The 27,240-nt window shown below is 43.2% G+C and overlaps 2 protein-coding genes across 9 annotated transcripts in view; one reads left to right on the plus strand and one right to left on the minus strand.

Annotated features, from left to right (window-relative positions):
* ATG13 (autophagy related 13) overlaps positions 1-5,550 on the plus strand; it is a 68,717-nt gene extending 63,167 nt beyond the window's left edge. For all 4 annotated transcript variants that reach the window (XM_061610894.1, XM_061610893.1, XM_061610895.1 and 1 more), the window contains one exon: positions 2,535-5,550. In XM_061610894.1, the coding sequence (XP_061466878.1) occupies positions 2,535-2,612 (78 nt within the window). In that variant the 3' untranslated portion in view covers positions 2,613-5,550. The remainder of the gene's footprint in view (positions 1-2,534) is intronic.
* A 6,265-nt stretch (positions 5,551-11,815) lies between these two features.
* Positions 11,816-27,240, minus strand: part of ARHGAP1 (Rho GTPase activating protein 1) — a 32,892-nt gene continuing 17,467 nt past the window's right edge. For all 5 annotated transcript variants that reach the window (XM_061610905.1, XM_061610906.1, XM_061610908.1 and 2 more), the window contains 10 exons: positions 22,772-22,859; positions 22,368-22,499; positions 22,135-22,221; positions 20,665-20,763; positions 19,608-19,715; positions 19,284-19,360; positions 18,791-18,868; positions 18,313-18,441; positions 17,968-18,071; positions 11,816-15,568 (listed from right to left, as the gene is read on the minus strand). In XM_061610905.1, coding sequence (XP_061466889.1) covers positions 15,389-15,568; positions 17,968-18,071; positions 18,313-18,441; positions 18,791-18,868; positions 19,284-19,360; positions 19,608-19,715; positions 20,665-20,763; positions 22,135-22,221; positions 22,368-22,499; positions 22,772-22,859 — 1,082 coding nt within the window. In that variant the 3' untranslated portion in view covers positions 11,816-15,388. The remainder of the gene's footprint in view (positions 15,569-17,967; positions 18,072-18,312; positions 18,442-18,790; positions 18,869-19,283; positions 19,361-19,607; positions 19,716-20,664; positions 20,764-22,134; positions 22,222-22,367; positions 22,500-22,771; positions 22,860-27,240) is intronic.

A 27,240-nucleotide genomic window follows, 5' to 3' on the forward strand; every position in this document is an offset into this window, starting at 1 on the left:
GTCCCTTGCATCCATTGTAGAGGCCCTTCACAAAAGGGATTTCCTTGCCTCTACCTACCTAAAGGAGGCTTATCATCATGTCCCCATGTTACTTGCCCATCAGCGCTTTCTGCAGGTCACTTATGGTCAGCACCATTTTCAGTTCTGGGCCTTACCATTCAGTCTTTCTTCAGGCCCAAGAGTGTTTACAAAACTGGTTGTGACCCTGATAGCACACCTCAGGCTCCAGTGCATACACATACATCCCTACCTGGACAACCTGCTGGTAAGGGTGCCTACCAGGGATCAGGCTCAGGAGCATGTGCAGTGCACCCTAGCAGCTTTGAGACACCATGGTTTCCTTATCAATCTGGACAAGAGCCACCTCCATCCAGTATAACGTATTCAGCACCTGGGGGCTATTTTGGACACAGTTCACACAATGGTCTTTCTGTCCCCAAAGAGAATAACCAATACCATCCAGACCACTCATCACCTTCGGTCTCAGAGAGTGGTGGATGTCATGTTTCTTGCCAAGGCGCTGAGGCTGTTCATCTCTGCCATTCACATTGTTCCCTGGGCCTGGCATCACACCTGACGTCTCCAGTGGGCCCTCCTACTGTTCCAACTGGACATTGCCAATTCCAGACACAGAGGTCTACCACTTTCTCTGCTCCTGCAGGCATCCTTCAGTTGGTGGAGGCTGACTGGGCTGAGCATCACCTACTCTCCCTGAAGGCCAAGCATCTTAGCAGTGAACTAAACATTGCAGCAGGTCCAGCCCTGGGAGTGGAACGTCCATCCCAAGGTGTTCCTGCAGCTGCATTGTCTGTTTGGACCCTTAGCAGCAGACCTCTTTGCTTTGCCACAGAACGCGCAACTCCTGTGCTTTTCTGCAAGATGCCATTATGTGGGGGTGGAGGCCGTCAATGCCCTGTCCACGCTGTAGCTGAAAGGGATCATCTATGCCTTCCCTCCAGTTCCCTTGCTGGAGCGGACCATCCGGAAACTTCATCAAGAATGCACCCAAGTGGTTGTGCTGGCACCTTTCTGGCCGCACAGACCATGGTTCTCAGTGCTGGTAGCCCTCTCAATGCAAGATCCGTGACATCTTCCATTGCAACCTGACATTCTCTCCAAGGGACCAGTTGTGCATCTGGATCCTGAGTGGTTGAGCTTAACAGCCTCAACATTGAGCGGTATCACTTGACAATCTCAGGGCTGACTAAGGACGTAATTGCAACCATACTGGTTCCCCAATGTCCCTCCACCATTTGCATTTACCAAGGCACGTGGTCAGCCTTCATGAAGTGGTGCTCCAAGTGATAGGTTTGTCCATCTACAGCTACAGTCCATCACCTGCTAGACTTCCTCCATAAGGGACTTTCCATGGGGTTGCAGCCAAATACCCTGTGCAGACTGGCCTTGGCCATCTCATCCATCTTGTCAGCACAGCCTGGCCAGGCCCCTCTCGGCTCTCATCCCCTGGTCAAGCACTTTCTAAAGAGGGCATCTCTTCTTTCACTACCAGTAGTTCATTGCTTCCCGTCTTGGAATCTTCAAAAGGTGCTGCAGGCTCTGCAGTGTCCCTCATTTGAGCCCCTGCGATTGGTCCCATTGCATCTGCTTTCCTTCAATATGCTTTTTCTGGTGGCAGTCACTTCGGCCCACAGAGTCTCTGATCTGGGAGCCCTATCCATGGCATATCAGCTGTGTGTTTTTCACAAAAACTCCATAGTGCTACGCACAGACCCAGCTTTTTGCCCTAAGGTGTCTTCCATTTTCCATTGTAGTCAGGACATTGTGTTACCTTCCTTCTGTCCTCGTCCAAAGCACCCCCTCGAGAAAGCCTGGCGCTCTCTGGACGTTCATTGAGCCCTTAAGGTTTACCAAGCAAGGATTAGGGATATTCGCCTGATGGAATCGCTGTTTGTCTCCTTTCATCCAAGGACATAAGGCAGAAGGGTCAGGTCCCTCCCCTATTTGGGGGGCTGCCTGTTCTCCTTGAAGACTTGTGAGTTACATATGGTTATCTGATTTAACTAGTTCAATATTGGTTTTTCTCACTGTGGCTAAGGCTATTTTCTAATGTTGTTTAATTGGGAGTCAAGTGGAGTTTTCCTTTCGTTGATGCTGCTCCTTCTGACTAACCTGTTTTCCAAGTTGTTCTTCCGGATTGATTACAGATCCTGAATGCGAGTCATCTGGAATGGACTGGGGATCTCACCAGAAGTCCTGACTCCTGTGCATTCCTGCCTTTGGACACTAGGTGGCGATACTATCCTCCTGATGGCATGATACCTGGGAAAACCACCTTTCAGGTGATACCAATGGTCCGTTCTCTCTGTCTCACACACCACCACTGAACTCAGATGATAATTCTGTTAACAGTATTTTTCTCCTTTCCTGGATAGTTGTGCACACAGGTTGGGAGATCGGGATGCTGAGCTTGACAGCATTACAGAGTTTGGAAGAAATGTGCTGAAATGATTGATTCGAAGTTGCCTTCAAATTAGGCTAATGTAACAGCTCAGAAATTTTCTTTGTCTTTACAGGATTCACTACCAGAGAAACTGGCTGTCCATGAGAAAAACGTCAAAGAATTTGATGCCTTTGTAGAGACTTTACAGTAAAACTGAGCCCCTTCTACAGCAGCATTGAACTACTTAAGAAAAGGAAGCCCATACATTTTGTCTTTCTTCCCTTAGTGTCTTGTTTTGTTCGTGTGTCCCCTTCCCCAATTTAGTAGGCATTGATTGCTTTGCTCTGTCAGATGCAGAAACAGTGGACTCTCTCTTCAAACTTGTCCTTGTCCTTGTCCTTGGGAAAGTATGACTCACTTTTCTACCAGTGTGAGCTTTGTGTTTAATATGGTGCATTAGGAAACCAGAAGATCAAGACCCTTCCCTTCTCTCATCAGTGTTGAGAGACTCCAGTGCTTCTTCCTCCATCAACAGGGTTCTAGGATCTGGTTTTCAGAGGACAGTCTTTCAGCTGCATCTGCAGTAACACCAAGCAGAAAGAACTCTTGACTAAATATTAAGTGTCTTGTGGGCACTGGACAGATTCTGCCAGTATGAGTTCAAACAACAGCTATGCAGAATTGGCTTGTCTTTAGTGGCTGCAATCAAGATGTTAGGGCAAGGGGCCATTTTTCACCTTTAGTGCCCTAAACAAGGTGCACAATGTTGCACACTGTGTGTGGCAACAGGAAATGAGGGGCCTGGTGTAGTTTCAAAGTAAACCACAGGCCAACAGAGTGTGTGTCATTATATTGCCTCCCCAAGAGCACAGACATGTTCTGTGGCATTTGGAGAAGATCCAGAGTTTGTAGGCTGTGTTTACAGTCAACAGTTGTAAATACGAATTAGGAATCCTAATTCTCTAGGGTTATTTAATTAGGGGCCTTTCGTCCAAAATTCTTTCCTCTGTTCCCCTCAAATGTTGCTGCTCTATCATAAGATAAAACAAGAAATATTTATTACTCTAAAGGAAACCTATATTTAAAAAAATGTATGTGGTGATGTCACTTTGTAATGCAGCCATGTAGGCTGCTCTGTTGTTTGTCACTGCAAAAGTATAGTACCAAACAACTCTGTCATTTCCACCTTCCCCCACCCCTTTTGCAGGGTAAACTATAATACATTTTCAGAAACAGACATGGTTATGCTTAGAATGTGATCTCTCCTAGAGACTTGATTTCCATTCTGTCCTGCTGGGTCTGAGGATGTCATAAAGAAAAATGCACGTATTGGTGCAGTGGACAGGTAGGGAGTTCCTAAAAAGCTGAGTTCTGCCAAGCTTATAAGATATGTTCGCTGTGATCTATACTTAGTTAGAAAGTAGCATGTTCAGAGAAGCACATTTTAAAGAGATTTGTGGTACTTGCTTTGATTGGCTAAATGTTTATTTTTGTAATGACTTAGTCATTAAGCAATTTGATTTGCCTGCTTTGTCCTTCACCAAATATGGGGAAGGAAAAAGACAACACTAAGTGTGAGCTCAGGGATAATTTGGACTCTGGGCACAACTCTTTCTTCCCTTTCATTAACAAAAACCAGGCTGAGGTGGCAATCCTATGCAAACTTTCTTGAGAGTAAGTCCCATTAAACTCTGTAGTACTTAATTCTGAGTAAACGCATATAGGATTGCACTGTAAGATGTCAAAGACGATTTACGCACATCCTCCTGCCTGCTATCTTAGACACCATGTCTTATGATTGTGGACATGAAGGACTATTTTATGGTTTCCTCATTAAGGTAATGAGAATTTAACTTCCTGAAGTATATAGCCCCATGGTTTTAGATGAAAGGGTGTTTTTTTCAAGAGCAACTGCCGCTGTCTAACCATGTAACTTCTGCAGCTTTCTATCCCCTACTGCTAGACAGAAATGAGTTGAATCTTCCTGTTTCTTGCCTTCTAGCATGTTGATGTTTTGCATTTCTAACTCAAATTATGAGAGGTTTATTTATATAGATTCAAATGTGGCATTTTAATTTGTACTCAAAGCAGCTCATGGTAATATCATTGCATGCCATAGGTCCATGAAAAACACAACCAAACTGCAGTTTCTGACCTAAATTGCTCCTACATAGCTTTCTTTGTCAGGAGTAATGACATCAAAATCATCCCCAAAGGCCTCTCAGTTAATTTGCCAGAGAGAAATGCTGCAAACTTTATGATGCCTGATTTAGGGCCTTACTTAGTTCCCAAAGCACCTATCAAAACCTGTTATCCTTCTAACCAGCCTGGAATGTAGCACAATTAAATTGTATTCCTTGTATAACCCACGAGGTGTTGAATGATTTGGCCGAGACCAGTTAGTATTGCTGTACAGCCAATCCTCCTTGACTAATAGCATTGACAACAGCAAGAGAGGCTGTTCAGGTAAATGACTGCGTGGAACATCTGGCTGCTTTCTGGTAAGTTGCTTACAGAGGTACTGTTCTATTATCACAATCAAGTGAAGTCTGTCTGCCTACCTTCCAAATGATGAAGAACTTGTTGGATCACTGGTGTGCTTTTGGTCCATCTTCCCATGGTTGTTTCTTTGTATTGTAGCAATGCTTTTATAGTTTTTTCTCTTCACATTGAGATGCTGGGAAGCTTGCCATAGTTATTGCTTGTCCATTCTATTTTCTATACAATTGAAACCAAGGTTATAATTCTATATTTCTGCATTGAACGACCATAGAGAAACTAATGTGCCTCTGTCCACTGAATGTGCACAGGTGCTGGTTTTTTCTTATACTGTTTACTTTGTGGTTTTCTGAGTCCTGTTAATTGGCTTATTCTAACAGAAAATAATTCCTTAGTTCTACCTAATCGACACATTAATTACTGGTTTAGAGCATAGATCCAATGTTTCAGATTTTCAAAGAAAAGTATCTTACCAGCCACCTGTTTGGCACTGTACTTCAATGAATGAAAATACATAGCTAATAACTCACAAATGCTTTGGTTAAAGGGAAGAGGGTCCTCAATTGCATTTCTTTGGAAATAACTTTCAGAGTACTTCAAGGTGTATCCATATACTTTCCAATAAAAAAAATTATGTATGTTACTCTTAATTCAGCTGTCAGCCAGAGTCCCTCAGTTTACCAGTGCAGTGTAACCACTGTATTTCCTAGTGAAAATATTTGCCTTCAAGTAAGCACGTAAAAGTGCAGCCTTAACATATGTCAAAAAACGAAGAACAAAGGCAACAAAAGTATGCTTGAAAACACACACACACACACACCATGAACGCATATGAGGCCAGCACCCTGCTGAGGGTCAGTTGTGGCCAGTGCGTGGATGGGAGACCCCTTGGGAACCATATCTAAGCTGCCTTGGGTTTCAATCATGAAAAGAAAGGCGGGGCAGAAATGTAATAAATAAATAAATATAAAAGATGTTAACGTGAGACAGAGTTCACATTTGGCCAGGATTCTCTTCTACACTATATCTTGTTTCCCGTAAAGTATGAGCAACCTTTAAAAAGAGAAATGCCGATAGTTACAGTAAGTTGGTGATTATGAAGTAGCCCTGCAATTTAGAATTGTTCCTAAAAGAAATACTAGTTAACATTCAAGTAACATTTTACAATTACAATGATATACAATTATTGTAGGTAAAGAATAAAAGGGAGATTGCTGCTTTTCACTTTTGATAAAAATCTGGGTAGAAGATTGATCCAGAAAAGGCAACCACCAAATAGGTGGGAGAGGGGGTAGGTTTGCAGGTAATTACCCCTTATAGCTACACGGAGGGGGGTGAAATAAGACACTAACACTTTATTTAAAAGGTCAGGGGACTTGTGTTGCTCATCAATTAAATAGCCATTAGGATTACACTACTTGCCCAACTACACGAGTAATGAATGTACTGACAGGTATTTTCCATACTACACAATATTACTGGTTTAGGCATGGGGACGGCTGGTAGTGGGGATCAGCCCAACAAAATGCATACACATTTTTTGCGCACATTGTTTAGAGTATGCAGTTCCCAGGGCCAGCCTGGACAGAAACATTTCTACATGATCACTTCATTCTGTAAGATGCACCTACAGATGAGCAGGGCTGGGTCTGGGTGGGGATGTTAGACCCTTTCCTGTTTTGGAGCCGGGTCCCAGCAGGGCCCGTGTCTCCACATCTGATGAGCCAATCAGTATGAAAGGGGAGGGTGTTGGCCACTGAAAACAGTCTTCTAACATGCTTCCTTGCCCTTTCCTGCTGATTGGAGCCAATCTGAGTGAAAGGAGATGAGTCAGGCACTGAAGATTTCCTCAGTAGCTAACACTCCCTTTTCATGCTGATTGGTTCCTAGGTATGTCTGTTAATGGGAGAAGACGTTAACAAGGATCTAATTCTCAACCCAGCAGCAAAGAAGGGGTAGGGAGGTGGAAGATGTGTGATTTTGTTCCATCCTAAAGCCAGGAAAAGGGGGGGGAGTACTTTTGGGGTGGGGGGAAGAGAGCAGAAAAACTCAATCCACAATTCAATTTCACACCTGGCTCTGATCACCAAAAAAGACTCTGTGGAATTCTCTCTTGCTTCTGCAGCTTGTGTACACAAAATCCTCACTGGGACAATTTCATTACACTGGCACCTGGGAGTTGAAAATTGTTTCCTCTGTCCCCTGGAAACAAGTAACCCCTGAAGGCAGAGCACAGTCAAAACAGTTCATACTGAGCCAGGTGGCAAAGCCCCCACCTTGCTGTTCCACGGCTGGGAATAATGCAGCAACACAGCATTGACAGCAGTAGAAGAATAAATGCTTCTGTTCTGGTAAACAAGTGTGAGAAGACTTGGCAGCTTTCTGGACTGGCTGTTAACAATGAGGCAAGTCAGTACGTGGAGTTGCTGTAGCAAGTACTTGTCCGAGGCTCTAGCTAGGGCAGCCATGAAGACTTGAAGAGAAGCTGCATATCCAGAAAGTTACCCAATACAATGAAGTGTCAGACTTAATGGGAATTCCTATCCCTTTTATTCATATTTAAGGGAAGAATCTAGCAGGGTTTCCAGCTTTCAAACAGAATCCTATTGAGAATTATCTAAGCCCCAAGATTCCACAAATATAGTGGATTTTATTCATTTGCATATAATGGAGCAAACAAGGGATTAAGTCCCACTGATGTAAACAGAACCCATTAGTCATAATTTAATTGGGCAGTATTCAACTAATGCATCCTGTCAGCACAAGGATTTCCACTTGCACAGTGGGACTTGCTTCCCTTTTACCCTGTGCAGCCTCCCCATATCTGTCCCTAGAACAGATTTAAGAAGCATACAGAGGGAGTTTTATTGTGCAAGCAGAAATCCTTGCACTGATGGAATGCTTTCTTAGCACTACATTGGCTACAACCCTCTGTCTCATTAATTTCAATGGGATATAAGCAGTACATTTTTGCTCATAGACACTACTATTTATAGACTCTTGGCCAACTACCATAGCAGTGGGTAGTAGTGCAGGTTATTAAAGTGAAAGCCCATTTTAAAAAATGACCAGGAGGTATCTCCTCCCTTCACAAGGAGAAAAGCACTTCTGTCACAATCTTTATCCTGCACAATTGGAGCTTGCCCAGCTTTCTCTTGGGGACATAAGAGTCCTAGACCCAGATTGCTGAGAAGGTAGTGGTCAATCTCAGCTCAAGAGAGTAAATTTCACATACGCCATTCAATTCTGCAACACTAGAGCATTAATTTTTGAAATACTTTAATTTTGGTAGCTTTTAGTTTGTGTGATGCCACAAATATGGCAGATGCTAAATGAAGAAATTAGAAAGCATCTCATTTGTTTTACTTTCCTTGTGCATGTTAACTGTTCTGACAAATAGTTTTCACACTGGAACTTCTTAACAGCCTAACAGAATGCAGAAAATATTGCACAAATTCCCAAGAAAAGGGAGGGATTTTGTGTATGTGGGGGGGTCTTTCAAAACATGTTGAGTGAGGTGTAATTTCAGGGTTTTTGCACTGATTTTAAATTTTAATTTGCCATTAGCTTGGGATACATGTAAGTGGTTTATTTTGGGGGCTATATATTATAGACAACATGGATTTTTCACATTCCACGATGTTAAATTGGAAGTACCCCCATGTCATTTTGCTGCTTCTCATAAGCTCATTTGACAACAAAATCTTACAAGACTTATAGTCCTGAACTCAAAAATGCTTAATAACCCTTTAAGTTTTCATGGCGATACAGAAAACACTCAGAGAGAATAAAGAGTTCAAACAGAACACTCAGAGAGAATCAAGAGTAAAACAAGAAAACAAGCCAGACCCCTATTGGATTTTTTCTGTCAATGGTCTCATAATTTGTTGCAATTAATTAAAATTCAGCCATGTTCACACAGTACCTGTAATCCTATTACTGACCTTGCCCCATACTCTGACATTCATCTTCTGCAGTTTAAAAGTTAAAAAAGAATGCCTGGAAGATTTTTAATTAACTTAAGAAATTTAACATTGGAGTCAATGATAAGTATAGGCATGCTCAGTAAGAACCAACGGCCAGTGTTCTAAAAGCCGGACTCACAGCTGTTTGCCTTGGCTAATCAGGGGGCCACACCAGATATTTATTCCACTTTAAACAGTCATGCTTTTCCCAAAGATTCCTGGGAAGCGTGGTTTGTGAAGGGTGCTGAGACTTGTTAGACTCCTATTCCCCAGACAGAGCTCCAATGGCCAAAGTGGTTTAACAGTCAGCCCCTCTTGTGGGGATTGTATCTGTGAGGGGAATAGGGCATCTCCTAGCAACTCTCAGCACCCTTCACAAACTACACTTCCCAGGATTCTTTGGGGAAAACCATGACTGTCTAAAGTGAAATAAGGTCTAGTGTGGATGTTGCCAGGGACACCTTTGGCTTAAATTTGGGTGGGAGACTACATGTGCCTGTTGTAGAATAAAAAGGTGGGGGAAACCCTGAGAAACAATGATACTGTCCAGTGTTTTCCTTTTGGAAAGGAAAGCTTTCCCTCTGCTCAGTACCCGCCTGCCTAATTTCTTTCCCTCCCTCCCCTTCTACTCCTTTCCCTCCTACCCTGTCCCTGCCCCTCTCCCAGGTCAGTTTCACCTATCCTAAGATGATTGTACAGGAGTAAATCCCATTGAACTCAAAAAGCATGCAAATAATCAAGCCTCCGCTCCCCCCCTCTCATATCCCCTCCCTGTTGCCCCTCTTCCTCCTTCCCTCTTGTCTCCCCTCCCCCCTATGCTATGCATGATTGCATGGGAGCAAATCCCATTGAACTCAATAAGCATATAAATGATCAGACCTGCCTTTCCCCTCTCCCTCTCCCATCTTTCCCTCCCTCTTCTCCTCCTACCCACTGCAGCCCTCCCTCCCTCTTCTCCTCCCTCATGGTGTTTCATGGGAGTAAATCCCACTGAACTCAATAAGCATGCAAATTATCAATCCATTCTCAGCAAACTTGCACAGGATACCATTTCTTACCTCCCAGATTAAAAAGCAGAGAAATTCACTAACAGGCAAAAAAGACCTTGCTGTTTAAGAACATACCTATAGCCAACATATTTCTATCAAACTTTTAAAAGCAGGGAAACTGGGTAGCTATGTGAATGCACCAGGGGAGCAGGAGACCTGACCTCTTCTCTGAGATATTGGACTGCCCTACAAATTCGTAAAAAATGCAAACACAATTTGGGCTGGTCTTTCACAGTCCAATCCACTTGCTGTGTAGCTTGGAAGAATTTGGTAACGTACCTCTGAGCATATGGTGTTGCTCAGGGGATTGGAAGAGGATGGGGAGGGAGGGGCAAAGAAGGGGGAAGGGGCAAGAGGGAGGGGATAGGAGGGAGGAGAAGGGAGGGTGTTTGATCATTTGCATACTTTTTGAGTTCAATGGGATTTATTCCTGTGCAATCATGTTTGAAAATGGAAATGGACTGCCTTCAAGTCGACTGGACTTATGGTGACCCTTTGAATAGGGTTTTCATGGTAAATAGTATTCAGAGGTGGTTTTACCATTGGCTTCCTGTGAGGCTGAGAGGCAGTGACTGCCCCAAGGTCACCCAGTGAGCTTCATGGCTGTGTGGGGATCCAAACCCTGATCTCCCAGGTCGTAATCCAACACTGACCTGGGGGAGGGGCAGGGAGGGGAGGAGATTGGGTGTTTGGGCACTGGGCAGAAGGGAAGCCCCTTTCGATTCCAAAAGGAAAACATTGTGAACAATATCATTGCTTTTCAGGGTTTCCCCCACCTTTTTATTCTACAGCAGGTACATGTAGCCTCCCACCCACATTTAAACCAAAGCTGTCCCTACCACATCCACACCAGGCCTCTATTACACTTTGGACAATCATGGCTTCTCTCAAAGAATCCTGGGAAGTGTAGTTAGTAAAGGATGCTGAGAGTTGCTAGGAGATGCCCTGTTCCCCTCACAGACCTTCTATCAGAGTAGCTGACTGTTAAACCAGTCTGGCTACTGGAGCTCTCTCAGTGGAACAGGAATCTCCTCTCAGCACCCTTCACAAAATACACTTCCCAGGATTCTCTGAGGGAAGCCATGACTGTCTCAAGTGAAATCAAAGTCTGGTGTGGGTGTGGCCCCAATCACCCAAGCCTAGCAGCTGTGAGTCTGGCTTTTAGAACTCTGACAGTTAGTTCTTACTGACCATGCCTGACACTATCATAGGGTTCCAGCCAAAATTTCTTAAATTAATTAAAAAATCAGCCAGGCATTTTTTTACATTTTAAACTGCAGAAGATGAAGGTCAGAGTATGGGGCAAGGTCAGTATTAGGATTACAGGTACTCTGTGAACATGGCTGATTTTTAATGAATTTCAACAGATTATGAGAACTCAGAGGGAAAAAGTCCAAAAGGGCTCTGGGTTCTTTTCCTCTTTTTAGACTTTGAACTCTCTATTCTCTGTTTTGTGCATCGCCATGAAAATTTAGAAGGTTGTTAAGCAAGCGTTTATGAGTTCAGGACTGTAAGTTTTGTGGTTTTGTTTTGAAATGAGCTTATGGGAAGCATCAGAATGGCATGGGGGTACTTTCAATTTAATATTGCAGAATGTGAAAAATCCACACTGGCTATAGTATACAGCCACTCTCATGGGTGTATAATTAAATACACAGCATAGGCAGCAAGTCATGCTACATAAAGAGCATCCTGGATAAAAGGTGAGACACCTACCATACAGTAACTACCCTGGGCAAGGGCAACCAAATGAGCTCAAGGATGAACTAATAACCTTTCCCTGAAGAGGTTCAGGTTTGCATTTTACCATGAACTATATTCTTGTACAAGCACCAGGTTGTATCAGTCTCTCTTGTCGAATGGTTCCTGAACAAGTTAGAGAAATGCACCAAAATCTGGTATTGGCTTTAAGTTTTTATTGAAGTACAAAAAGTGCAAACTGTGAAATACAAGATTGGTACCATTAGAAGGAAATAAACATGGGTGTGTAAATTAAAAAAACACAGACCTGCTCCCAATAAACATCAGTCATAAGAATGGAAAATGCAAGGGCTAACAGCAACAAAAAGCAAAGCTGTAAACAGTGCATAAGGGCCCCAGCAGGGAGCACACAACCAGGGGTCATTTGGCCATAAAGATGTCAGACTTTGCCATAATGCAGAAGTGGGAAACCTGTGGGCTGTTTCTGGATTACAATTCCTATCATCCCTGAAAATTGGCCAGGCTAAGTAAGGCTGATGGGTACTGGAGTCCAACGACATCTGGAGGACCACAGGTTCCCCACTCCTGCCATAAGGCATCCAAATTAGCCTCAGCATAAGATGCACCACCCATAAGCTGTTCTCAGTACAGACACAGGACTGCTAGAGGTGAGGGCACAGAATGTGTTCAGAGGTACCAAGACACCAATGGGCTTTATCAGGCAAGCAAGGGATACAGTGAAGATGGATCACTCCACTCCCAGCAGCACTGTGGCCAATACCTAACATGGAAGCTATAAGACAAGGGGGAGGCAGGCAGTTGTACTACTGGAGGGGCACAGGACAGAAAACAGAACACATAGCCATGGCCACCTAACCAGCTATCAGCCTCTATTACAAGAGGAGGGAAAGACGTAATTGGCCCCTTGAGATGCTGGTCCTCTAGTGATTCCAACTGCTTGTAATCCAGGCAGCACACCTGGCGGCAATCAAAAAAGTGAAGATGGATGTAGTTCAGCATTAACAGGAAAAGACCCACACTTCACTCTTAGGGTGAGTCAGGCCTAGTATACAGTTCCAGATAACCCACAGTGGTAATAGACTTAAAAGAGGGGAAATAGGAGGAGATGAGGTAAAGCAGTAATTGCTGTTATATGTATATACTCTAGGTTCCCTAGAAGCTCCAGCAAAGTGGGAAAAGTAACACAGCTATTTTACACTGGCTTAATTCCAGGGTTTTGAGTGCACTTTCACTGTGTACAGAGATTTGCAACGTGTCAGTAGAAAAAAAAACACATGCAGAAGTTTGAAATCTGTGGAGTTGATAAAAGCATTACAGGGCAGCTATGGCAATACTTATCCAAAGCACTCTGCTTACTCCCTGACTTAAGCCTGAAAGAAGCCCAGGAGTTAGTGTTAAGCATGCAGTGGTTGAACCAGCAGTCCTGTGCTCTCAAGCACCTGGGCCTTTACTTTTATAGACTATCATTTCCATGGAAACCAGTTGCTTTTCCTTTCCAGCTGGGAACTTTGAACACAGGCAAGCAAACAAACACTGTTATAGCTTGGAATCAGACCAAAGCCTTGAATTCACCAAGGCGTGCCACAATTCAGGAAGCAACTGTCAGCTAAGCACCGCAACAGGCTCATGGGCTTCTCACATGTGAAGTAATGAGGCCAACGTGAGTGCAGCTTCATTAACAGGCCATTCCTCATTTAACTATGACAAACTATTCTAGGCAAGAGACACTAGAAGGCAAGAGCTCTTACTAAGCCATAATCATTCACTGTCAATGTTTTTGGTTGAAGTTCTTCATGTTTTGCTAAACAGGAAATCTAAATTGGCCCCCAAGAGCAATAGGGGTTGTTCCAGAATTCAAACTAGGTTTATTACACCAGATTTACCCACTGAGTACATACAAACTGGTGTTGTATCTTATGTGGCATGGTGAACTCTGACAAACTCAATCACCAGCTCCTCATAATAGTTTCAAGCATCCTGGCTTGCCACCTCCAGCCATCTCTGATAGATTTAGAATCCAGTTCACTGGATATGGCTGGGCTATGGGCACCTATGTGCAGTTTTTAGTGCTCACTGATCACTTGCCATTTAAAACCACAGCACAGCCCTTTACAGTATTCAGTTTTAAACAGTAGCCTATTATGCATTTATAAAAAACACCTTGTCAACTGTATCCTCCTTGCATCAGGAGAATACAGGTTCTGGGACGGTGAAAAAACCCACTTCCACCTTCTCTATAATTCTGAGAACTCAGAGTCTGCTGTTTTCAAGGATCAATTAATGGGCTGAGCGTGAACAAAATTGCCTTAAGACAGTTGGTAGCACAACATCATGAAAATGCACCCTTACAATCTTTTTAAAAAGCAAAGGCTTCTACAAGTCCAGTAGGAAACTGCTATTTTTGAAAAACAGGTTTGGCTTAAAACATATGTGCCTGGGCAATGACTGAGCCTGGTTTAGAATTCAGAATGGCTCAACTTCCTGATTTGAAAAGGGAAATAGTTCGCATGGGTAAGAAAGTAGGATAACCATACTGCAGGACTGCATAACCTCTTTCAGGTCAGAGAAAGGAAAGGCAATGCTTCATATCTCCTTGTGCCAAGGAAACCAAAAGGTACATTGGAGCCATTCTGGCACGGTTAGAAAATTACAACAAGGACATGAAGGCAGAGTCCTTCAGTTTTGGCACAGCAGAGCCCAGTAGATTAGAGCAGGGAAGTTTGGCCTCAGTGATCAGTATTTTGTTATGGGAAGACAGCAGCAACCAGAGACACAGATGTCTGTCAACACATGCAATGCCTGTGCTTCAATTACAAGAGGGCAGTATTTTAATCTGGCAGCACGAGGAGTTAATACCACTACAGCAGATATTTCCTGCATGATCCTTACTGATGTATGGGAGGCACAGAAAAAAAAAAACCCAGTTCCCAAATCAAAAGGAAAGCTTAATGGCAAGGCCAGTTTTAGAGAGAAATCTGCTGGCAAAGACAATCACCGTGGAAGGACATTATAAAAAAAAGATACAGAAGTAAGTGGGCTTCACAATATCTGAGGGCAATAATCTTTAAATCATGGCAGAGAAATTGTGACAGCATCTACTGCAAGTGCTAGAGCTCCTTGAAAAATGTACAAACAGCTCTCTAAGCTCCATTAAGAAACATGAGAAGTCCCAGGACAGTGCAATCTTCTTTTATAGCCCAAATCTGTCATAGGGCTGGGAGTCAGCTTTTCCATCAAGAGTAGCAACCTGGTTGTGTTCAGTAGCAGTCACAGGCTTCAACAATGGAAACACTCAGGACTGTCTGACTTGGGTACGTATGGAGAACCAAAGCAGGCTAGAGAAGAGAAGCAAAAATAGATTCCTCTCTGCCCAAGGGCCACTGCAGCAACATTTATTAGTCCAGATCACACAGGCACCAAGAGATGGGTATTCTGCAGGAGTCCAAGAACAGCTATTTAATGGGAGCAACTCAGAAAAGGAAGGGAACTGTAGCAGTTAAGAGCAACCTGGTCACAGAACAGCCAAGGCAGAACTCCATTCCTAGAAATGGGGAGGCCAGCTTCCCCCTCCACTAGACCACCCCCACCTTGCTCTCTCCCTCAGCCCCACCCTCGTTTCTCTTTCACTCTGCTTATCACCTTGAGCTTTCCTAGATTTGGCCACGGCTCCAAGATAAGGTAGAAAGGGGGGAGAGGAGAGAAGGAGGTGGTCACAGTGGACACATGGTGTGCTGTCACAAAAAGGATCTCGGTCAAGCCTCGAGGCTCTGGAAAAGCTCCCTCTGGTTGTCCAGTAGGAACTTGGTGAAAGTGTTGATAGGATTAATGGCTTTGAGGGTTATGGCTGCATCTTTGGCCCACAGCAGGTTTGGGCCAAAAACGACTGCCAGATTAGTGTTGGTCATCTTGTTGATGTCGCTGTTAGCGGAGACCTACACAGGAGGGAGGAAGAGAGAAAGAAAAAAGACTCCATTCACTTAAGAGAAAAATATTCCTTTGATTCTGTCCTCCCTAGTTCCTCACTACCTAATGAACTCTTATGTGCTACCTATAGAAGAACTCTAGGATTACACTCCTATAGCACAAAAACAGATCCCAAGCAAGTCATGCATGAAATGTGATAGAAAAATGTGGCAAGAAGAGTTCTTGCTTCTTCATAGGCTGAGGAATTTAGCCTGCAACTCTTTTCCTACATTGCTTAATGGAAATAAAATTTATCATTCAGCAACCGGGCGAGACAGAGAGGAACGGCCACCACAGCCTGCCTTACCGATCCGGCTCGGAGGGGAAGCTGGAGGACACATCGCTCTTGCCGGTGAGGCTTAGCTTAGGGTGCATCTCCTCCACAGCCACCACCTCCAACCTGCACAAGCCGGGCCGCTAGCGGGACTACCTGCCGCTTGCCATCTTCTCATGCTTTTGCCCCATCTGGGCCTTTAACATCCTGGCCTTGGTCTTCTCTATCATGGGAAGAATCCGATGATGTTGGTGAGCGGATCCTTTGCAACAGCTGCTCAATGTTTGAGGACTAAAATTCCTGAAGTGGCAGTACTACATTTTAAGGACAGATTATCTCCAGGCCTGTAAATAACCTTGTTTTCTTAACAATGTTAATATTTTGTTATTTAAATTTTTGTGCACTGTATTTTTTTCTGATGTGTATTTTGTATGTGTTTATTTTTTTGTGAGCCGCCTTGAGGGCCTTTTGGCCAAAAGGCGGCATAGAAATAGAATAAATAAATAAATCAACTTCTCAAATCATTAAGGTTTCAAGCATTCAGAGAGCAATGCAACAAATTACTAACATGGCAAAAGAGATGTTGGCAGTCATAGCCTCTTGGCTGACATATTCATCTCTTTCTCAGTGGAAGATGACATCCAGGAGCGTGACAAGAGGAAAATCTCCTAAAAGGGGGCAGCGCTGTTTTCTCTCTCTCTTATTCCATTCTAGGATGTTATCCAGCCACTAAGAATATATGGTCACAGTAAGCACTAACTTTCCTTTCTACTGCATTTACCCATTTTTATTACATCGTTTGCAAAAGAATTTACAGCATAAAGCAAAAACAATGCTTGGTGTTGTATAGTGGTTAAAGAGTTTTGGACATGGATTTGGGAAGGCCCAGGGTTCAAATCTCTTCTCAGCCATGGAGCACACTGGGGGACCTTGCGTCAGTCTCTCTTCCTCTCTCTCAAGCTAATATAAAACACAGGATAAAATGGAAGAAACCCCATATATGCCACCCTAAGGTTCTTGGAAGAACAGGATACAAATATGAGAAACAAGCAGGTAGAAATTTACTAAAATAAGAATGAAATCCAAAATCGTTCAGCCAAATTCTCCCAATGCTAGAATGCAGGTGATTTCAAGCTGAAATGCTTTAAGCTAGAATAATTCTTTAAAACATATTTCAGAAGTGAGATTGAGGACATACTTAGAAAATGCCAATTTAAAACAGACCACTTGTGAAATTTCTGTAACAGGCTTTGTGTACTAGCTAATGTCCTTCTTTGCAGGCCACAATGATATAACAACCTTGGGCCTAAGGTTTTCCCAGCAGCTGAAAAGTCCACAGAATCTTTGCTTCTTATTGTTGGTCATCTATTTGTCTTTTTCAGAGCATAGTTAGTTAGGACATTCTATTAATGCACTAGAAGTGCACTAAACCAATTTTCTATCATACATATGTTCAACCTACTTTCCAGAGTTTTTAGCTACATTCCCAGGAGGATCAACTACTGTTCTGTCACAGATACATCAGGCTCTTCTCTGTTGCATATATAGATGAAAGGGCTAACAGCACAAATGTATGCTTGTCTATTTAAAAATAAGTCCTATTGAGTTCAATGGAATTTATTCCCAGATGTGTGTGTGGGGGGGGGAGTGTGTATTTGTATTTGGCAGTCCCTAGCTAAGGGGAAACCAGAGCTCCTGTTGCTATAGAGTAAAGGGATAAATTGAAGCCATGCTCCTCTTGCTTGCAAGTAGAATATTCACAGGTGGATGGGAATGACAGGTTATGGATCTGGGCCTCCTTTGAACATAAAACGTTGAGCTGGTTCAGACTAAGGACCCATCTAGGGCAGCCAGATGCCCCTAGGAAGCCTATAAGCAGGGCATAAAGCAGCAGCCCCAGCATTATCAAGATGTACCCTGCCTCTGTACATGGAGGCTCCATGTAGTTACTATGGTTGATAAGACAAATTCATGGAGGATAAGCATAATTCATCTTTAAAGCCATTTAAGACCATCGCTATCACCACATTTTGTGGCAGTGAATTTCAGAAGTTACATATACATTGTGTAAAGAAATGCTTTAGGAGATTTCACCTGCACAAGTAAGGCCATCAGTGAGCACAGCACTTGGTAATTTTCTTCTGGGAGACTCTGCAGGGTTTTGCGAACAACATCCACACGCTTTTCTTCCTCCACACCTAAAAAGGAAAACAGGTGGGGCATGCACAGCAGCAAACAAGGTCCTGGCTTGCATGGGGGGGAGGAGGAATGGCTTGCAGAAGAAAAGCCCTCAAAAAGTAGTACAATCTGTTGGGCATTAAGGCTTGTTCTGTGCTGCCTTGGGAACAAATTATACAGTCAGCCTTTTATGAGAACTCAATACAACTCTGGGTGGGGCAGATATAGAAGAGATTCCTGTTTTGAGATCAGGACACTCACTGTAGAAATTGACAACATCACTGTAGAGACCAAAGGTGAGCAAAGGCTCAGGCAGGTCCCGCAAGAAGGTCTTCAGAATCACAGCAGGGAGATGCACATCATCATATTGCAAGAAGTCCACAGGCAGCCCTGACAAAACACAGTAGACTGGTTCAAAGCCATCAATAGAGTGCAAGCTCATTACGTATGGGCTGAATTCCTTCCACCAGGCAGAGTAAGGCACTAATCCAAAAACCAGGAGCTGGAGGCAGAAACATGGTAGGGCAGATAACACACTGTCCAGCAAAAGAATCAGTGGTACTCAATCCTCCTCCAAACCAACAGTGATTAGGAGCATTTGGAGAATTGCTAAAAAAAATACTAGGAAATGGAGAGAGACACACTCCGGAGAATGGAGCAGAGGAACACATTATACACTTATCAGACATAATTGCTGTGGCTAGCTAAGCCACCTTCTTTATGCAGGAGTGTCACTTACCCATATTGTATTTCTGCTGAACCTCTCTGACTGTCTGGATGTTTGCTGATCGTCGGTAAATCCCCTCCGTGTTAAGAGCTGGTGACGAGAGAACAAAAGAGCAGAATCTCAGAGAAGTCCTATTACTTGAGACAAGAGCAACAAGCATCATGTAACCTTAACAGCAACCCTTTCTAATTAGCTGCAGCACAGGACAATGAAGTGATAGAATGGGTACTTCTCCTACTGTTCCAGGAAGCCACATGCACAGGGACACTTAACATGCTGAAGGCATTTGGTTAGCAGGATGCCTCATCTCCCTGCTGTTCAATTTTGCTGCGACTTTCTGAAGACCCAAATCAAATAAGAAGATGTTGGGTGGGAAAAGAATGAGTTTAGTATTTTTCAGATGTCTTAGCATAAACTCATGCAACAGAAAGGTGCTGTTGGGCAACAGAGGAGAGTGGAGGTACCACAGAACAAGTCAGAACAGGGATTTTCCTAATTCACTCACCATGCTCCTGTAGATAGGCAGTGGTCTCCCTTATCACCAGCGGGACGAGATTCTGGTCCAAGCTCTTCTCCCTTAAACTGTTGAGAAAGGAGATGCTTAGACTCTTCCTGCTCTTCAGGGAAAGTCATCTAAAGAAAGGTATTTTAAATCTGACCAAATCTCCAGCGTATCTCTGGACCTGATCTTGCCAGCTCAAGACTGGCAGAAGAAAGCTAGGCACAGGTACAGATTCAATACTATTGGAAACCATTTTCAGAACTACCACAGATAAGACTATAGGCATCACTGGTCCACCAACTGAAGAAAAGAGATGGGAATACTCACTACTGGAGAGAAACCCCAAACTGTTGGTTTGGCAGAGGTGGGCGGGGTGGGGTTACTTTCTGAGGCACTTGGGAGGGCTTTTGCAGTGATCTCAGATATTCATCATACCTACAATGAGAGAAAGACACAAATATGTATGAACAGGATCATTCTGTCCTATACTGAAAGTGCTATAGCAGTGCTCATTGTCCCATTATCTTGTGAACACAAGCCCAGAGGCCCTGAGAAGACAGTACACACTCCTCAAACTCCCCACAACAGTTACAACCTACTTCTACTACTTCAGGAGTAAAGAACCTTTTCAGCCTAAGGGCCACATTCCCTTTGGGGCAACCTTCCAAGGGCCACATACAGCGGTGGGTGGTGTCAGAGGCAAAAGTGGGCAGAGCAACAAATTTCACCTCTGTACATACAGCAAAGTGGTTCCTACACATTCACACACCCCTCTATATCCCCCAGACATAGAGACAAGGAAGACGCATTTTCAGAGTTTAAGGACACGTTTGCATTTGAGATGTGAAACAAGGGCCAGAGACCGATATGGCCTGAGGAGAGTTCTGGGGGCCAGAGCAATGGCAGCATTCAGCCCCCAAGCCTGAGGTTCCCACCCCTGTGCTACAGACTACTGAGGAAGCCATACACACCTCTGGAGGGACACAGCATCAAGTCAAGAGGTATAGCTTTTGAAAAGAAAGTACACAGTACAAACACTAGCAGAACAGAAACTGGGATAAGGAGAAATTAAGTGAGTAGTCCGGGTAGACAGGGCTAGTCTATTCCAAACAGCAGCTAAAAAAACAGTAACAAGGAGACAGAGAAATTTCTCTGGGAGACAGTACCTAAAGGGAACAAACCCTGAGGGGAAAGAACTTTACTTGTGCTAAGCATCATCCCAGCTGCTCATAGCATTGTGCCATAACTGCAGACAAGCCAGACTCCCATTGACCCTTGCCCACTTGACTCCCAGTCTCCCCCCTCCCTCTCCACTTCCCCTCCTGGGCTCAGTCTCTTCTACAGAAACTGTGGGTAAGCGTGTAGACAAACAACATGCTCTCACTTTAGCACCTGGCTTGGGATCCCCAGCTGCTCCAGTTTCACATGCTCCTCCAGGTCACTCAGGTAGTTTGCATAGAAAATCTTCTGCCCAAACTTAAAGCTGCAAGACAGGTGATGAACCAATAAGAAAGAAATTAGGGTAGATGAGAGGAGGGGAAGAGCAGCACCAGTGCATTCCAGATGGGCTGGAGACATGGCAAGAAGAGGTAAAAGTGGTACCGCAAACAGCAAGGAAGCACTTGTGCACCAGCTGTACCACCTTGCTGTTCTCTGCACATAGGTAGGGATGTGTCTATTACAGGAATATCCCAACCTTAAGCTTGGCAATGCACTGAAAGCTACTCCTCTGGTGCCATAGCTTACAGCATGTTATGGTCTTTATTTTTTCCTTCTCAGTCTTTGGCAGAGGCCAGGAAATAGCTGTGTCAAGTCTGAGCTATCAGCCAACTAAGGGAAACAATAAAAGCACAGGCTCAGGAAAAGCTGGGAACTTGTGAGGCAGAGACAGTCATTCAGCATAAGTCAAAACCAAAATTAATGAAACCAAATTCTTCAAGTTGAACACGGGAAGAATAGAGAAAGCAACAATCTGTGACACCTATTCTGGTCATCACCAAGCTACTAGGACAATTTCTTGTAAAGAGATCACAAGTATGCAGGAACAGGGCACCCTCTTTTCTCCTGCCCATGAGGATTGGATAAGGCAAGCCAAGATGCATCCTTGGCTTGCCTTATATAATCCTCAGGGGCAGGAGGAAATTTGGGCAGAAAATGGAGGGAATCTTGCAAACAGAGAACATGGAACATCAGTGAGAAACAGCAGTCTAAAAAAGGTCTGGAAGCATACAGAATGGGCTATCTATGCACATCCTTGCAACAAACAAGTCCCATCATGCTGGGTGCCCACCTTGTTCAAATCAGAGCCAATACCGTGTAATGACTAGTGTTAGACTTAAATCAGGGAGAGGCAGGTTCAAATCCCCACTTGGTGACTGTGGGCTAGTTACTGTCGCTCAGCCTACTCTATCCCACAGGGGTGTTGTGAGGATAAAATGGTGAATAACACCATTTAAAATATGTTTTAAAGTCTTTTGTTTTTAAGATGTTTTAAAGTGTTTTTAGTGTTGTTTGCTGCCCTGGGCTCCTTCAGGGAGGAAAGGCAGGATATAAATTTAATAAATAAATAAAAATAACAGTGCATACTGCCCTCAAGCTTCATGGATGAAGGGCAGGGATAAAAATGTAGTAAAATAAAATTAAAAGTGCCATCAGATGCTGCCATCACCTTAAGTTCTCTCTCACACACTCTAATTACCAGAGACCTACTTTTTTAAAAAATCAGCATTCTTATGAACGCATCCAATTCCACAATAAAAGTCAATGTCCAACTCCCTTGGCTCTCAAGGAAGCCTGCCCTCCTCACACCAGAGAAGGTTCCACCACAGAACAAAGTACCTTCACACTTTCTTACCTGATCAGTGGCTTGAAGAGAATCAGCAGTGTCTTGATGAACATGGTTGGGTGCACAATAAACAACGCTTTGATGTTCTTCTTGTATCTAACAAGAGAAAGACGAGAAGCCAACCAAATATTTCACCCCGCAAAAATTCCATGCAATATTGGCCTTTGCACATCTTATGTTATACCTCTAGTTACCCACACAGCAACTTGTCCCTTCCAAAATCCACAGCCATACCCACTTACTTGCGGTCAAATTCTCGGTAGGCATCCCGCAGCCAGCTTAACGATGGCTTGTTCTCACTGGTCAGACCATGGTGCAGATATACTAAGGTGTAATCACTCTCCACATACTGGTCCAATGTATACTTCAAATAGCTAAGGAAAGATGGACATAACTAAGTATTTGGTTTAAAATATTTGCTTTTTTGCCTCCTGCAGTCAGCACAGGGAAAACTGAGGTAATGAAAAAGAGCCAAAAGCCAGATTACCAAGTGCATAAAGAATTTTCACTTATGTCTTGGTCTGGGGTTAGTTGGTGCCCAAATACATCTAGTCAAAATCACTGCCACTTACAGATTTGACTTATTAGGGGAAAGTCTCAGGATTACGCTTCACCAAAGCAAGTGGCTCCCTATAGCAATACTCACCTCAGCAGTTTCACATGATCAAGCTGATAGCTGGGAGGCATCCGGCAGGCACTGAACAGAATTACTTTCCTCCCATACTTGTCATCACCTGAGGACAAAATGCCAATCATTACAGCAGGCTGAAAGCCAAAGCAAGAAGCCTCCACAATTGGTGAATAGTAGAGCAAGCTTTGGGGACTGCTTAACTATTCCAAGTTCACACTAATGGAAAGTTCAAAGGCCCTGGTTTGTCACAAAAGTTAACAATGCCACATGGAACTTCACTTGCATGGGCCCCCCAGGGCTGCAAGAAAAGGCTGTGTTTCAAGAGGACCCAAGGGTGAGATACAGAATACAGCAAGGCATGATGAAAAAAATTATATGGGGCCATGGTACTCCTGGGTCATGAGAAGACAATTTGAAATGGCTCTCAAGTCAGAAGCAGCCTAAACTATCCCCAGAGGATGAGAGTATCAACTGAGTTATTCTGGTAAACATTGCTGAGGTTTGGGATTCCAAGGCAGAGAAAACCACTTCCCCCACAGATGGTCATACAGGTTACTGATCCATCTACAGAGCACTGGTCTTGTCCATCGTTTTCCCCCAGTGCATCCACAGTTCCATACCACCTGCTGTCCCTGTATATGTAGGGAGAGAAAGAACTAGAACACCCACTGGAAAGAAAGCAAACAAAATCCAGGATTATACAATGATGACCTAACCTCAAACATTATGGATGAGAAAGCAAATCAGCTGTGAGAAGTAGCCACATCAAGCCACCAGCAAACTGCAGAAGCACAAGAATTTGGGCTCTCACCATGCAACACATACTCAATCAAGTAAACATTACTTTTCCCCCAGTCCAAAGTAAGGCAGATGACCTAGCAAGTCTGCTTAAACAGTGTACAAATTAGGCCAGGGGTAATATGCACTTCTTACCACATGAAAGCCCAATAAATGCCTTACCATGGATTTTCTGTTATTTCATGACCCTGAAATTACCACTAATAGACTCTTATGACATCAATAATATCCTTTGCAGTAGCCTATTACTAATAGCAGTAATACTGACTTTGTACACAGAAAGAAAGAAACACAGGTCGTGCCTCTGGGTCTACTTATGAGAAGATGAGCTAAAAACGTAAGTAAAATAAAATTGTAGAAGGAAAGCAGGACATATGAATGGGGTTCTCACTATAATGATTTCATTAGCAGGTGGCTGCATTTGTCAAAGTGAGCTCTATTCCATGAACATTTATGCCACAATAAATTTTGGTCTGAACTAGTCCCTCCCATGATCATTCTCCTTGTACATGCAAACCTGTTCACATGAGAAAGAAATCCTTCACCAATGACCTCCTGCGGGTGCAAAGCTACGTATTTCCGGATGGGAGGACAGACTAGATTGTGCACAAGACTTTAATGTTTTCACCATCATAACAGTAAACAGGGGATTAAAGTGGATACCATTTCTGTGCCACAAAGACAGGCTCCAACATTTATTATCTTTATCTCACATGTGTTATTTCTACCAGCCCAATTTACACTTAATACAAGCTTAAAAGGGAACAGAGTTTTGCCTTTTTAAAAATAAAATAAAACAAGGAAGATCCAGATTCTGTGATCCTACATACTGTTACCATCCCAGCTGGTAGTATCTTTAAGAACTGGTGCTGACTTTGCTTGTTTTCCCCTCCCCATCCCTTTTTCTTTTTGTGTTGGTTTTTATAAAAAAATGTAAGCAGACTGTCTTGTTTTTATTGACCTCTCCTGTAAGCTACTCTGGAAACCCTTTTGATGGAAGAGTGAGATAAATATGCTTTAAATAAGCAAACTAAAACCATGATCCAAACAACTCAGATACTTTCACAAAGGTGAAGTAATGAAAAGTAACAGGTACATATTTAAATGTTTTACTTCATAAAGCCTCAGGAGTCCAAGCTTCTCACAAGGATACTCTCTCACACTAAGATCTCAGTCTCCCAGCATCCCATTAAACATTTGAGTCAGTGTCCAAGAAGCTATGAGTTTAATACAGTAATCTTCAGCCTTTTCAAACCAGAAACACCCCTGTTTAACTCAAACATACATCTGGAACCCATTTTTATTCTTTTTTTTTTTACTATGTATTTTTGTGGTGGTAGCGCTGCTGTTGCAATGCACCTTAGATCAGGCTGAGACTTGATAGTGGTTCACGACCTACCAGTTAAAGACCAATGGCTTAATGTAAAGTCCAGTTGGAAAACTAATTGTACCAAAGGGGGGAGAAGAGGGGGAGAGAGAGTGCAAACTAGCTACGGCAGAAATGGAAATAAAATCTGGTTGTGCAGATGGGCTGATGCAAATAGTAGCTACAAGTAGGAACTGCAACAAAATGTGCAGAGGGAGTGCTCCTGTTCAGGTTTCTGCTCACTCCATTCCATGGCCTCCCCCCCTTTTTTCTATTTGCTCCCTTTCCATAATTTTCTGCGAAGTTTCAGGTACTCCCCTCCACCCTACCCAGAGATGCCAGAGAATGAAACTGGGACCTTGTGCACTCAAACCATGTGCTCAATTCACTGAGCAATAGTCCTTCCCCAAGGCCTGGCATTCAGAGAACTGGGTAACTAAGTTCATTACTGGCATATATTATGGTGGTTTTTCACTCCAAAACCACCATCTTATATACAGTTCTCTGAATTATTTCCTTATTAAAATCTTTGGGCTTGTCAGTAAATTATTAACACTAATATTATCACTATTACTATTATTGCCGCAGCTGCTATACCAGAGTTTATCCTCCACTTTCACAACATTAATCTTATGTATACATTAAGGGAGCTACAACCTACACATAGGAACAGAGGGAACCCATTAAGCTATTCACTATGCAACTTCACCCTCCTCCACCCTAAAATCCTAACTGTAAAAACAAGTTTTCCTTTCTTCTGCCCATTTTCCTCTGCTCCTCATTAATGTTCTACCATACAAACAGATTTAGTTATAAAAATTACTTACTCTGCAAGTTTGTTTTTTTACCAGTATGCAAACAGCTGCAGCACAGAAGTTAAGAACATGCTTAAGCGCCAGGTAAATGCCATGGGGATGCAAGGGTGATATACCATCACATGAACACATCTGAAGCATGCGAAGGTAAAAGACACTGCAGGACAACATGGCACCCACCAAAGACAGAAAACCAACAGAGCAATGCAGAGGTAATCTTGAACCACCATACACAACTACAGCCAGGTCACAAGACCACTGTCCAACAGTTTATCCCACGGTTGCCCAAAAGTAAAGACCTAACCAAGAGAATGCCAAACAGCTTCCCATAAATTCAATGGCCATAAACAGCGTGTACACACATCCAAAGTATGCACTGGAGTAGATTGCAGATGCTCCTAGCACTACATTGTGGGTGTCACAATCTTGTGGCCAATGCAGTACAATGGAGTTCCTGTGTAATCTTTTGCGGCCATCCACCCCTGGACAGAAATGATTCCCAACTTGCAGGATGGCACAATTTATTCATGGTCAGAAACCCTACAAAGTTGTGAGAGAAGGCTCCTCCCAAAATAATGTGTCTGAGTTACAAGATCTGAATGGTAGCATCTGTTGACTCTGCAAAGTACAACTTTCTATTAAGAAATGGAACGTGGACATTGTCTACTTTTGGCAAAGAGGCGGTTTCACACGGAGTGAATTTCTGTAATGGAAACTGAGAACAGAACCTGGAAATGGCTGGATTAATGCCTCAGGTGTAGAATTTCAGTAGTCATCTGCACCCATGCAACGTTCTATAATAGTTGAGTCCTTTGCATATGTTTTTGAGAAATTGATTGTCAAAACATGATAGTACATAAACATAAAACAGTGGGAACATTCCTAAATGCAAGATCAAACTATATGAACATCAATTGCTTTAGAGCAGCATTACCCAAATGGTGGATCAGAAAACAACATCAGGCAGATGTGGTCTTCAAGATGGATCTTCAAGTTGCCAGCTATAGGTGTCAGGAGAAAGCAGCATATTTAAGTATGGTTCCACTTCAAGGTATTGAGCTGGAATTAAAACTACAAATCCAATCACCATTTTGGCCAACTTCAGGCCAAACCTACCTCCACAGGACCTGGACAATTAAAGCCACTTGCCCCATAAACTCCTGATTACCTGACGAAGGTGTCCCACATGTCCATTCAAATAAGTGAAGAAGGCCTCTTAACGTTCTTTTTTTCCTGCTAGTTCATCTCAATTGTGCTATTTGCTTTTCCTAATCTAAACAAGGCTTATTTCTATATTGCTCTGATTCTAGGACTTTAAGCTCTACTCTAAGTAGTATAACATTCCATTACAAACAAATATAAGCTCAGATACCATTTCTATATGATCCAGCTAGATATATTCCCATCCATCCTCGTCGGGAGCATTCAGCATGCACCAACAATTAGACATTATTCAATTCCCTTTGTCCTACATATGTGTGCTCTAATGATCATGAAAGCACCTG

The sequence above is a fragment of the Rhineura floridana genome, chromosome 2, assembly GCF_030035675.1.
Source record: "Rhineura floridana isolate rRhiFlo1 chromosome 2, rRhiFlo1.hap2, whole genome shotgun sequence".
Lineage (NCBI taxonomy): Eukaryota > Metazoa > Chordata > Lepidosauria > Squamata > Rhineuridae > Rhineura > Rhineura floridana.